At 38.6% G+C, this 13,417-nt stretch overlaps 1 protein-coding gene across 1 annotated transcript in view; it reads right to left on the reverse strand.

The window, feature by feature from the left end:
• Positions 1–13,417, reverse strand: part of CELSR3 (cadherin EGF LAG seven-pass G-type receptor 3) — a 649,278-nt gene that overhangs the window by 186,585 nt on the left and 449,276 nt on the right. The window contains 3 exon segments of the mRNA XM_053689358.1: positions 4,620–4,784; positions 6,347–6,513; positions 7,603–7,635. Of these exon segments, the coding sequence (XP_053545333.1) occupies positions 4,620–4,784; positions 6,347–6,513; positions 7,603–7,635 (365 nt within the window).

Genomic DNA, 13,417 nt, shown 5'->3' on the forward strand with positions numbered 1-13,417 from the left:
CTATAGTCTGGCAAATGTTACTACAGTAATTGTCACTATTTTACAGGTACAATATTTATTGAATACTAATTGAATACTGTGCTGTGCTAGTGTTAAACTAAACGTTGAACTATTGCACCCCTAATATATGTTAGTTCAAACATGTTTTAATGTTTTTAAACACTCTGGCAAGTGAAAAGAAAGCTAAAACAGCTTGTTTCACTTTAGAGTGGGGCTCCGGTCCCTAACCCGCTGTATGAGCAGGGTATACCTGTATATTAAATCCCCTCTAGTTTCATAATACACGTGTTTTTCTATTAGGGTAGTACATTTTTTGCATATTTTGCACAATTAATCAGTTTGTGAGATCTGCAGGGGCAAAATGTTTATATATCAGACCTCACAAAGAACGTTCAGCTACGCCCATGGAACACACTATCAGCTAGATTACAAGTTTTGAGCGCTATAGGGAAATTAAAAGCACAAAAGCGGCGGTATTTAACTTCCCTATAGTGCTGCTATTACAGGTTTTGAAAAAGCAGGCTTGCACAGGCGATATGGTGGCGTTGAGCTCCATACCTCACCCAAATACAAGCGCTGCTTTGACGTGCTCGTGCACGATTTCCCCATAGACATTAATGGGGAGAGCCGGCAAAAAAAAAACCTTACATCTGCAATCGCGGAAACAAAAGCTCTGTAACACAACCCCATTGATGGCTATTGTAAAAGAAAAAGTTACATTTAAACCTAACACCCTAACATAAAAACCACGTCTAAACACCCCTAATCTGCTGCCCCTGACATTGCTGCCACCTACATAATGTTATTAACCCCTAATCTGCTGGCCCCAACATCGCCACCACCTACATAATGTTATTAACCCCTAATCTGCTGCCCCTAACATCGCCACCACTTAAATACGCTTATTAACCCCTAATCTGCCGCCCTTAAAATCACCGACACCTTCATTCAATTTTTAACCCCTAATCTGCCACCAAAAATGTCGCCGCCACTATACTAAAGTTATTAACCCCTAAACCTCTGGCCTCCAACATCACTAACACTAAATATATTAACCCCTAAACCTAACCCTACCGTAACCCTAAGCATAACCCTAACCCTAACGTAACCCTAACACCCCCTAACTTAAATATAATTAAGATAAATCTAAATAAAAATTACAATTATTACCTAAATAATTCCTATTTAAAATTAAATACAAACTTACCTGTAAAATAAAACCTAAGCTAGCTACAAAATAACTAATAGTTACATTGTAGCTATCTTAGGTTTTATTTCACAGGTAAGTTTGTATTTATTTTAACTAGGTAGACTAGTTAGTAAATAGTTATTAATTGTTTACTAGCTACCTAATTAAAATAAATACAAAGTTACCTGTAAAATAAAACCTAACCTGCCTTACACTAAAACCTAACATTACAATAAAATAAAATATTAAAATACAATTATCTAAATTACAAAAAAATAAACACTAAATTACACAAAATAAAAAACAAAATTATCAAAAATAAAAACGAATTACTCCTAATCTAATAGCCCTATCAAAATAAAAAAGCCCCCCCCCTCAAATTAAAAAAAACCCCTAGCCTACACTTAACTGCCAATGGCCCTTAAGAGGACCTTTTGCGGGCCATTGCCCCAAAGAAATCAGCTCTTTTACCTGTAAAAAAAACAAACACCCCCCAACAGTAAAACCCACCACCCACACAACCAAGCCCCCCAAATAAAAATCGATCTAAATAAACCTAAGCTCCCCATTCCCCTGAAAAGGGCATTTGGATGGGCATTTCCCCTCAAAAGGGCATTTAGCTCTTTTACATTGTCCAAACCCAAGCTAAAAATAAAACCCACCCAATAAACCCTTAAAAAAAAACTAGCACTAACCCCCGACGATCCACTTACAGTTTTCGAAGACCGGACATCTATCCTCATCCAGGCGGCAGAAGTCCTCATCAAAGCTGGCAGAAGTCCTCCTCGAAGCTGGCAGAAGTCTTCATCCAAGCGGCAGAAGTCTTCATCCAGACGGCATCTTCTATCTTTATCCATCTGGCGCGGAGCAGATCCATCTTCAAGACATCCGGCGTGGAGCAACCTCTTCTTCCGATGGTCGCTGTAGAATGAAGTTTCCCTTTAAGTGATGTCATCCAAGATGGCGTCCCTTACATTCCGATTGGCTGATAGAATTCTATCAGCCAATAGGAATTATAGGGGAAAAAATCCTATTGGCTGTTGCAATCAGCCAATATGATTGAGCTTGCATTCTATTGGCTGATTGGAATAGCTAATAGAATGCGAGCTCAATCCTATTGGCTAATTGGATCAGCCAATAGGATGAAAGCTCAATCCTATTGGCTGATTGCAACAGCCAATAGGATTTTTCCCCTTTAATTCCTATTGGCTGATCCAATATCTGATGCAAATCTTTCAGCCAATAGGAATGTAAGGGACGCCATCTTGGATGACGTCACTTAAAGGGAAACTTCATTCTACAGCTAACATCGGAAGAAGAGGATGCTCCGTGTCGGATGTCTTGAAGATGGACCCGCTCTGCGCCAGATGGATGAAGATAGAAGATGCAGTCTGGATGAAGACTTCTGCCGCTTAGATGAAGACTTCTGCCGGCTTCGAGGAGGACTTCTGCTGCCTGGATGAGGATGGATGTCCGGTCTTCAAAAACTGTAAGTGGATCGTCGGGGGTTAGTGTTAGTTTTTTTTAAGGGTTTATTGGGTGGGTTTTATTTTTAGCTTAGGGTTTGGGTAATGTAAAAGAGCTAAAAGCCCTTTTAAGGGCAATGCCCATCCAAATGCCCTTTTCAGGGCAATGGTTAGCTTAGGTTTATTTAGATAGGTTTTTATTTGGGGGGTTTGGTTGGGTGGGTGGTGGGTTTTACTGTTGGGGGTTTGTTTGTATTTTTTTTACAGGTAATAGAGCTGATTTCTTTGGGGCAATTCCCCGCAAAAGGCCCTTTTAAGGGCCATTGGCAGTTTAGTGTAGGCTAGAGTTTTTTTTATTTTATTTTTTATTTTGATAGGGCTATTGGATTAGGAGTAATTTGTTGTTGTTTTTTTGATAATTTAGTTTTTTATTTTCTGTAATTTAGTGTTTATTTTCTTTTGTAATTTAGATAATTGTATTTTATTAATTTAATTTATTTTATTGTAATGTTAGGTTTTAGTGTAAGGCAGGTTAGGTTTTATTTTACAGGTAACTTTGTATTTATTTTAATTAGGTAGCTAGTAAATAGTTAATAACTATAACTATTAGTTGTAATGTAGCTAGCTTAGGTTTTTTTTTTACAGGAAAGTTTGTATCTAGTTTTAAATCAGAATAATTTAGGTAATAATTGTAAGTTTTATTTAGATTTATTTTAGTTATATTTAAGTTAGGGGGTGTTAGGGTTAGGGTTACGTTAGGGTTAGGATTATGCTTAGGGTTACGTTAGGGTTAGGGGTTAATATATTTATGTAGTGATGTGGGAGGCCAGAGGTTTAGGGGTTAATAATTTAATTTAGTATATTTCGTTGTGGGGGGCTTGCGGTTTCGGGGTTAATAGGGTTATTATAGCGGTGGTGTGGGCAGACGGCAGATTAGGGGTTAATAGGTTTATTATAGTGGCGACGATGTCAGGGAGCGGCGGAATGGGGTTAATACATTTTTTAAGTGGCGGCGATGTCTGGAGCGGCAGATTAGAGGTTCATAATTTTATTTTAGTGTTTGCGATGTGGGAGGGCCTCGGTTTAGGGGTTAATAGGTAGTTTATAGGTGTTAGTGTACTTTGTAACAGTTTAGTTATGAGTTTTATTGTACAGCTTTGTAGCATAAAACTCATAACTACTGACTTTTGATGGTGGTACGGATCTTGTCATTTTAGGCTGTACCGCTCACTTTTTGGCCTCACCGCAAAACTCGTAATACCGGCGCTATGGAAGTCCCATTGAAAAAGGACTTTTTTAAAAGTGCGGTACTGACGTTGCGTGATGGCCAAAAAGGTGTGCGGTACAGCTATTCTGACAAGACTTGTAATAGAGGCGTTAGGGAAAAAGCAGCGTTATGGGCCATAACAATGCTTTTTGAGTCACAACGTAAAACTCGTAATCTAGCTGTATCAGAGGTGAGGAAACTCCTTTTACAACAGGGAAAACAGTCCACTTTGAATGGCATACTAATAAGTAGAAATGTCACTGTATATTTGCATGTGCACGTGGGAACAGCCTCTTGTAGTTCCTTTCACAGAGGAGAACTTTTCTGCAGTACATCAGTCTGATCCCAACTAAACAGAACGGTCCAGCCCCAAAATACCAGACAATTCTCTTCTGATTGAGGAACATGGCAACCCCAGGCGTACGTTTCGGCCTTCTGTGGGCCTCGTCAGTGAGGTGCAGCCATATCCCTCTTGTAACATTGCACAAAGAGTCCACATCTGGTTTTCTCTCTGTATATCTCTGTCAGCTGTCTGTGCACTTTCTTGTCTATACATTGGGTTACAATTTTGTGCATGAGTGAGAGATAGGTGTAAAAAAAATCACTTTATTTAACATCATTTAAATTTTCCCTCCTGTGTGTCAGACTTTGTGCACCTTTGTACAGTTTGGTGCTAATAAAACACCATTGCACTCACGTAAATCAGAGACAGCGGCTGAGATCGTTCACTGACTGAAAGTCCAAATACGTGCTTGAGCTGAGATACTGTGACGTGGATTGTAGCTGCAGTGGTATAGCCGCGAACCAGCGGTTCTGAGAGGTAAGTGACCACAAACCCAAAATGCACCATGCCCAATAGAACCTGCAGAGAATACACAATATCACAAGTAAACAGTGTGTATCCACAAAAAATAAAATATACAATCAAACTATATGCTGCAATCTACCCCCGTAGTTTCCAGATCGCTGGAAACAGCAGTTAAGAAGCAGCGGTCATAAGACCGCTGCTTCTTAACTCGTCCGTCACCTCTGAGGCGGCGGACAGCAATCAGCACAATCGTATTGATTGACACCTCCTGCTAAAGGGCGATTGGCTGCGAATCTGCAGAGGGTGGTATTGCACAAGCATTTCACAAGAAATGCTTGTGCAATGATACGCTGTCGGCATTTATCGATGTGCGGCGGACAAGATCGGCTACAGCAGATCATCTCCACCCGCACAATGATAATTCGGCCCCCAAGCGTTTATTTCTCCAAATCGCTCTGCTTTTTTAAGGAATGACAAAGCCAAGAGAATGTGGGAAAAGATTGCTGCAGTATTTTATAAGAAGGACATTATACATTACCAAGGCGGAACAGTTTAGGTAGTCTGGTTAAAGGGGCATGAAACCCAAAATTTTTCTCTCATGATTTAGAAAGAGAATACAATAAAAAAAAATTTCCAATTTACTTCTATTATCAAGTTTGTTTTGTTCTCTTGTTATTCTTTGTTAAAGAGATATTTAGATAGGTAGCATGACAGGAAATAGTGCTAATGCATAACATTGTTGCAAAACGTCTGCCATATAGTACTGCAGACACGTGCACGCTCCTGAGCTTACCTTCCTGCTTTTCAACAAATGATAACAAGAAAAGAGTAATTTGGAAGTAAATTGGAATTGTATGCTCTGAGTCATAAAATAATTTCATGTCCCTTTAATGTAAAACTATTTCACCAGATTTTTACCATCTCTAAGACTAACCCAGGGTCCGGCACACACGCGGTTATACGCTATATATTTCTTAATACAGCAAATTTAAACAGCTTTTCAATTTACTTCTGTTATCAAATTGACTTCATTCTCTTAGTATCCTTTGTTAAACAATACCTAGGTATGCTCAGGAGCAGCAATGCTAGCTTGTGATTGGTGGCTTCTATGGTTGCCAGGTGTCCAGTATTTCAGCTGTCTGTTCACCATAATGCTGTATCTGCAAAAGTGCTGGACACCGATGGAGTTAAAAACGGATTTTGATATGGGGATGACGTATAAGGATTTCACCAGGTCTGATCTGAGTTCTGAACTGAGCATATTTCTGTTTCTCACTATCGCCCACTGGTGGTCCAGTATGGTTTTGTTTTTTGTAGAACAGCTGGCAACCCTAGTGGCTACACACATTTCCCTTGTTATTGGCTCACTAGATGTGTTCTGCTAGCTCCCAGTAGTGCATTACTGCCCTGGAGCTGACTTTAACTATGTGCTTAATCCATTTGCATAAATTAAACACAACAAGATCATTTTATTATCACAGTATAGCTTGCCAATAACAAATTTAGTTTTTTTTTCCCTTTTTTGCGCTTTATGTCCCTTTAAAACATATTTTATGATTAATTATAGCATAGTCACATAAAGTCTATAGCAATGAAACAGTAAAATGAGTCCTTACCTGGAACAAACCCACCATAAGTGTTAGAGCGACCATCAGCTCCACTCTTGCTCTGTCTCTGGCAGTTACATCTACAATCGTATCATTTCCTGGAAACATAAACTTTTCATTTGGAGCCAACGATTCGGTAACGCTGCCAACCATTATTGAGACAACTGCAAAGCTTCCTGGAACAGGAGAATAAATGGCATATGGGTCATATTACATATGTATATAGACAGCCATATGGGTCATATTACATATGTATATAGACAGCCATATGGGTCATATTACATATGTATATAGACAGCCATATGGGTCATATTACATATGTATATAGACAGCCATATGGGTCATATTACATATGTATATAGACAGCCATATGGGTCATATTACATATGTATATAGACAGCCATATGGGTTATATTACATACGTATATAGACAGCCATATGGGTCATATTACATACGTATATAGACAGCCATATGGGTCATATTACATACGTATATAGACAGCCATATGGGTCATATTACATACGTATATAGACAGCCATATGGGTCATATTACATATGTATATAGACAGCCATATGGGTCATATTACATATGTATATAGACAGCCATATGGGTCATATTACATATGTATATAGACAGCCATATGGGTCATATTACATACGTATATAGACAGCCATATGGGTCATATTACATACGTATATAGACAGTTTAATCCCGTGCCTGGCAGTGAGGGCTGCAACGTATTGCTAGATATTGCTTTCCCCCAGGTTACTGATCTGTCACAGGGCGAGAACTTATTTCCCAGGGGGTCTGTTACAATGAGTCTAAAAATAAATCTGAAATGTACAGTAGTGGTAGTTATGTGCATTGTAACATCTGCACTGTATGCTTGTGCACGTGCACAGTAGTGGTAGCTATGTGTCACGTACACAGTAGTGCTAGCTATGTGTGATAGCATGTATGCTTGGGTCACGTGCACTGTAGTGATAGCTAATTGTAACTTCAGCATTGTATGCTTGTGCACAGTAATAATCACAAAACCTTTACTTAAAGGGACAGTATACACCAATTTTCATATAACTGCATGTAAGAGATATTACTATAAAGAAGAATATGCACAGAAACTGATCTAAAAACCCAGTATAGAACATTTAGCTCCCAGTTTAGCACAGTTGATGAGGTTAGGCTGGCACACCCAGTGAAATGCACAGGAAACCAAACAGAGCAGACCCCCCCCCCCAATATGAAAAGACCCTTTCCACAAACAGGAGCAAGCTGGAGTAGGTAGACAACAGGAGTCTTAAAATCAGTACAATGTTATTTAAAAAGAAGCAAAACTATACATTGTTACAAAAACACTCCCAGGTGGGCTATATAAATGGATCATCTACAAAACATTTATGCAAATAAAAATCTAGTGTATAATGTCCCTTTAAAGGGACAATAAATGCTCTAATGTGCAGGTTAAAATTGTACTATTTCTTCATTTAGAGATGGGTTTAAAGTCTATTATTAAAAACATAAAATTCTGCTTCAGAGCTGAGCATCGATGGTGATTGGTGACTATGCCGGTTTTTGGTATCCTATATACAGCACCGCATATAAATGCGGCACGTATATTTTACCTGTCGCTCACAATTTTTACTCCCATAAGCTAACATGGGACCGCGTCGTAAATCGGTATCCAATATCCAGCGCAAGGCCTTATGTGGCGAAAATGGAGAAATCTTACTCCATTTTAACCTTGCCATAAAAGGCAGCCGTAGCAGGCCTTGCGCTGAGTATGGGAGCACCGTAACTCCCTAAAATGCCTGCAAAAATAAACGCATGCGCAATGTCTATCTACCTGTCAACCGCAATCCCCCAACGCAATAACTAATAAAGTGTATTAACCCCTAAACCGCCATAGCCCACACCGCAGTTAACCTATTCTAGTATTAATCCCTAAACCGTCATAGCCCACACCGCAATTAACCTATTCTAGTATTAACCCCTAAACCGCCGTAGCCCACATAGCCTATTAAATGTATTAACCCCTAATCTGCCACCGCCAACGTCGCTGCCACTATAATAAAGTTATTAACCCCTAAACCTAAGTCTAACCCTAACACCCCCTAACTTAAATATTATTTAAATAAATCGAAATAATATTACTATTATTAACTCAATTATTCCTATTTAAAACTAAATACTTACCTATAAAATAAACCCTAAGATAGCTACAATATAATTAACAATTACAATGTAGCTATTTTAGGATTTATTTTTATTTTACAGGCAACTTTGTATTTATTTTAACTAGGTACAATAGCTATTAAATAGTTAATAACTATTTAAATAGCTGCCTAGTAAAAATAATTACAAATTTACCTGTAAAATAAAACCTAACCTAAGTTACAATTACACCTAACACTACACTATCATTAAATTAATTAAACAAATTAACTACAATTACCTAAAATTAAATACAATTAAATAAAATAAACTATAGTACAAAAAAACAAACACTAAATTACAGAAAATAAAAAATAGAAGTTTAAACTAATTACACCTAATCTAAGCCCCCTAATAAAATAAAAAATCCCCCCAAAATAATAAAATGCCCTACCCTATACTAAATTACAAATAGCCCTTAAAAGGGCTTTTTGCGGGGCATTGCCCCAAAGTAATCAGCTCTTTTACCTGCAAAAAAAGAAATACACCCTCCCAACATTAAAACCCACCACCCACACCCAACCTTACTCTAAAACCCACCCAATCCCCCCTTAAAAAAAACCTAACACTACCCCATTGAAGATCACCCTACCTTGAGTCGTATTCACCCAGCCGGGCAGAAGTCTTCATCCGATTCGGACACAAGTGGTCCTCCAGCCGGGCAGAAGTCTTCATCCGATCCGGGCAGAAGAGGTCCTCCATCCGGGAAGAAGTTTTCATCCAAGCGGCATCTTCTATCTTCTTCAATCCGACAAGGAGCGGGTCCATCTTGAAGACATCCGACGCGGAGCATCCATCCTGGCCGACGGACTAACAACGAATGAAGGTTCCCTTAAATGACGTCATCCAAGATGGCGTCCCTTGAATTCCAATTGGCTGATAGGATTCTATCAGCCAATCGGAATTAAGGTATGAAAAATCCTATTGGCTGATGCAATCAGCCAATCGGATTGAAGTTCAATCCGATTGGCTGATCCAAACAGCCAATAGGATTGACCTTGCATTCTATTGGCTGATTGGAACAGCCAATAGAATGGGACGTCAATCCGATTGGCTGATTGCATCAGCCAATAGGATTTTTCCTACCTTAATTCCGATTGGCTGATAGAATCCTATCAGCCAATCAGAATTCAAGGGACACCATCTTGGATGACGTCATTTAAAGGAACCTTCATTCGTCGTTAGTCCGTCGGCCAGGAAGGATGCTCCGCGTCGGATGTCTTTAAGATGGACCCGCTCCTCGTCGGATGGAAGAAGATAGAAGATGCCGCTTGGATGAAGACTTCTTCCCGGATGGAGGACTTTTCTGCCCGGATTGGATGAAGACTTCTGCCCGGCTGGGTGAAGACGGCTCAAGGTAGGGTGATCTTCAATGGGGTAGTGTAAGGTTTTTTTTAAGCGCGGATTGGGTGGGTTTTAGAGTAAGGTTGGGTGTGGGTGGTGGGTTTTAATGTTGGGAGGGTGTATTTATTTTTTTACAGGTAAAAGAGCTGATTACTTTGGGGCAATGCCCCGCAAAAAGCCCTTTTAAGGGCTATTTGTAATTTAGTATAGGGTAGGGCATTTTATTATTTTGGGGGGATTTTTTATTTTATTAGGGGGCTTAGATTAGGTGTAATTAGTTTAAACTTCTTGTAATTTTTTTTATTTTCTGTAATTTAGTGTTTGTTTTTTTGTACTATAGTTTATTTTATTTAATTGTATTTAATTTTAGGTAATTGTAGTTAATTTATTTAATTAATTTAATGATAGTGTAGTGTTAGGTGTAATTGTAACTTAGGTTAGGTTTTATTTTACAGGTAAATTTGTAATTATTTTAACTAGGAAGCTATTAAATAGTTATTAACTATTTAATAGCTATTGTACCTAGTTAAAATAAATACAAAGTTGCCTGTAAAATAAAAATAAATCCTAAAATAGCTACAATGTAATTATTAATTATATTGTAGCTATCTTAGGGTTTATTTTATAGGTAAGTATTTAGATTTAAATAGAAATAATTGAGTTAATAATAGTAATATTATTTGAATTTATTTAAATAATATTTAAGTTAGGGGGGTGTTAGGGTTAGACTTAGGTTTAGGGGTTAATAACTTTATTATAGTGGCGGTGACGTTGGCGGCGGCGGCGGCAGATTAGGGGTTAATAGATTTAATAGGCTATGTGGGCTACGGCGGTTTAGGGGTTAATACTAGAATAGGTTAATTGCGGTGTGGGCTATGGCGGTTTAGGGGTTAATAATTAGGCTTATTGTTATGAGGGATTGTCGGTCTAGGGGTTAATATATTTATTATTAGTAGTGAGAGGGGGGATTGCGGATATAGGGGTTTTTACGTGTCTGGCTTATTTTTTATGAGGTGTGTTAGACTTTTACGGGAAATTTGATATTTCCTTTACTTTTCTTAGGCGCCGGCAGTTTCTAAAGTGCCGTAAGTCACTAGCAACTCCAGAAATTTGTGTTTACGCTCATTCTTGGACATAGCTAGTTTATCAGACTTATGGCACTTTATGAACTGCCGGCAGGGTATATGTAATACCCCGATGTGCGAGGTGAAATTATGGGCGGCGCAGGTTCCCACTAAACCGCCGTAGCCCACATAGCCTATTAAATGTATTAACCCCTAATCTGCCACCGCCAACGTCGCTGCCACTATAATAAGGTTATTAACCCCTAAACCTAAGTCTAACCCTAACACCCCCTAACTTAAATATTATTTAAATAAATCGAAATAATATTACTATTATTAACTCAATTATTCCTATTTAAAACTAAATACTTACCTATAAAATAAACCCTAAGATAGCTACAATATAATTAACAATTACATTGTAGCTATTTTAGGATTTATTTTTATTTTACAGGCAACTTTGTATTTATTTTAACTAGGTACAATAGCTATTAAATAGTTAATAACTATTTAAATAGCTGCCTAGTAAAAATAATTACAAATTTACCTGTAAAATAAAACCTAACCTAAGTTACAATTACACCTAACACTACACTATCATTAAATTAATTAAACAAATTAACTACAATTACCTAAAATTAAATACAATTAAATAAAATAAACTATAGTACAAAAAAACAAACACTAAATTACAGAAAATAAAAAATAGAAGTTTAAACTAATTACACCTAATCTAAGCCCCCTAATAAAATAAAAAATCCCGGGGGCGGAGCTAGCCAGCCTAGGAGATGGCTGCTTTCTGACGGAGCTCCTGTGCCCTATCTAAATGTGAACGTTAACGGCATTAGCCACCCTGCACTTTGAAGCTCCAGATTGCCTGACATGTGAGCAAAATCACTCCAGCCCATGATACGAGGGTCCTGCTCTGCTTGTCAAACCGACATATACAGCAAACGCTCACTCCGCACTTAGGCCTATCGCAGCGCAAATCCAGCTTGGAGCCGATCGCCTTATACTGGTCACTTGGGAGCATCGCAACAGTGAGCCATTCAAAGAGAACACCCCCGGAGAATAAACCGGACCGCTAAAACAAATAGCTGCTGGGGACCGGAGCGGACCGCACTTTGAAATAACCTCCGTGGTAGGCCGCATCCCACGCTCAATTACACAGCGCACTCGACATTCAAGGTCCTGCTATGGAGACAAGTTGAAGGGCGAAACACTCTAAGAGGGTAAGAGAGAGGGGATAAATTGCGGTAAACTGTCTATGACACTAGCACCGGGGACATTAACAAAGAACTTTAATATGTGCATTCTCAATAGAAATAACCGCTCACAAGCCGCAAACATCATTCTTCTAACAGCTCAATCTGGGATGTAATCCACCATGTTAACACCTTCAACGTCCTTACAATGGAAATGATGTAATCACACCCCCTCCACTATAAGTTCTCAAATACTGCTCTAAGCAAACAAAACTGCAGTTTGTATTTCTGTCAAGTACCTGCACCATTAGCAAAAGACTTAATGAACTGCACATAGAGCATTAATCAGTGCTTCTGCCTCTATCTTAAAGCGACAACCAAAGCAAGGAGGCTTGACCTCTTTAGACACATACAGCTATGTCTCCAAAAAGGGTTACTAAACCAAGTAAAAGCACTAAACCTCTTAATACACCTACTCATTCAGTAAACAGCTTTTTCAAGACACTAGAAGCTAAAACACCAGCTCCCATGGAAGAAGTGTTACCAGATCAAAGGTCTAACCAAAGCTCATCAGACTCTGAAAGTGATCATACACCAGAAAATATTACAATCCCTACAGCCCTTTTTAAAACACTACCATCAAAGAAAGATTTTTCCTCCCTCCTCTCTCAGGTCAAGCAATGCATCAAAGATGAAATTTCAGACCTTAAAAAAGATATCACAGAAATCGGTCACAGAGTTGAAGCTCTGGAAGACCGCCAAGATTTACATGCAGAAGCCATCTCAGACCTACATGACACTATTCATAAACAAGATACGACCATTACTGAATTAGAAGATAAGATAGACGATGTTGAAAACCGCAGCAGACGTCAGAACATCAGATTGAGGGGAATTCCTGAATCCATTTCACCATCTGATATTGAACAATACCTCCAAGATCTGTTTAGCACATTAAAAAAAGAAGAAACGCCATCCAAAATAAGTCTAGACAGAGCCCACAGGGCCTTACGCCCCAAACCGCTAGCGGGACAACCACCAAGGGATGTTATAGTCCGTGTCACTAACTTTCAAGAAAAAGAAGAGTTAATGAGACTAGCTAGAGAACAACAACCCATCAAATATGAAAATGCAGAGATACAGATGTTTGCTGATCTATCACAGAGAACTCTTACAAAAAGAAAAGAACTCAAACCACTTACTATGTTGCTAAGGAAGCTAAATATACCGTACAGATGGGGTTTTCCCTTCCAT

Source organism: Bombina bombina, chromosome 7, assembly GCF_027579735.1.
Source record: "Bombina bombina isolate aBomBom1 chromosome 7, aBomBom1.pri, whole genome shotgun sequence".
NCBI lineage: Eukaryota > Metazoa > Chordata > Amphibia > Anura > Bombinatoridae > Bombina > Bombina bombina.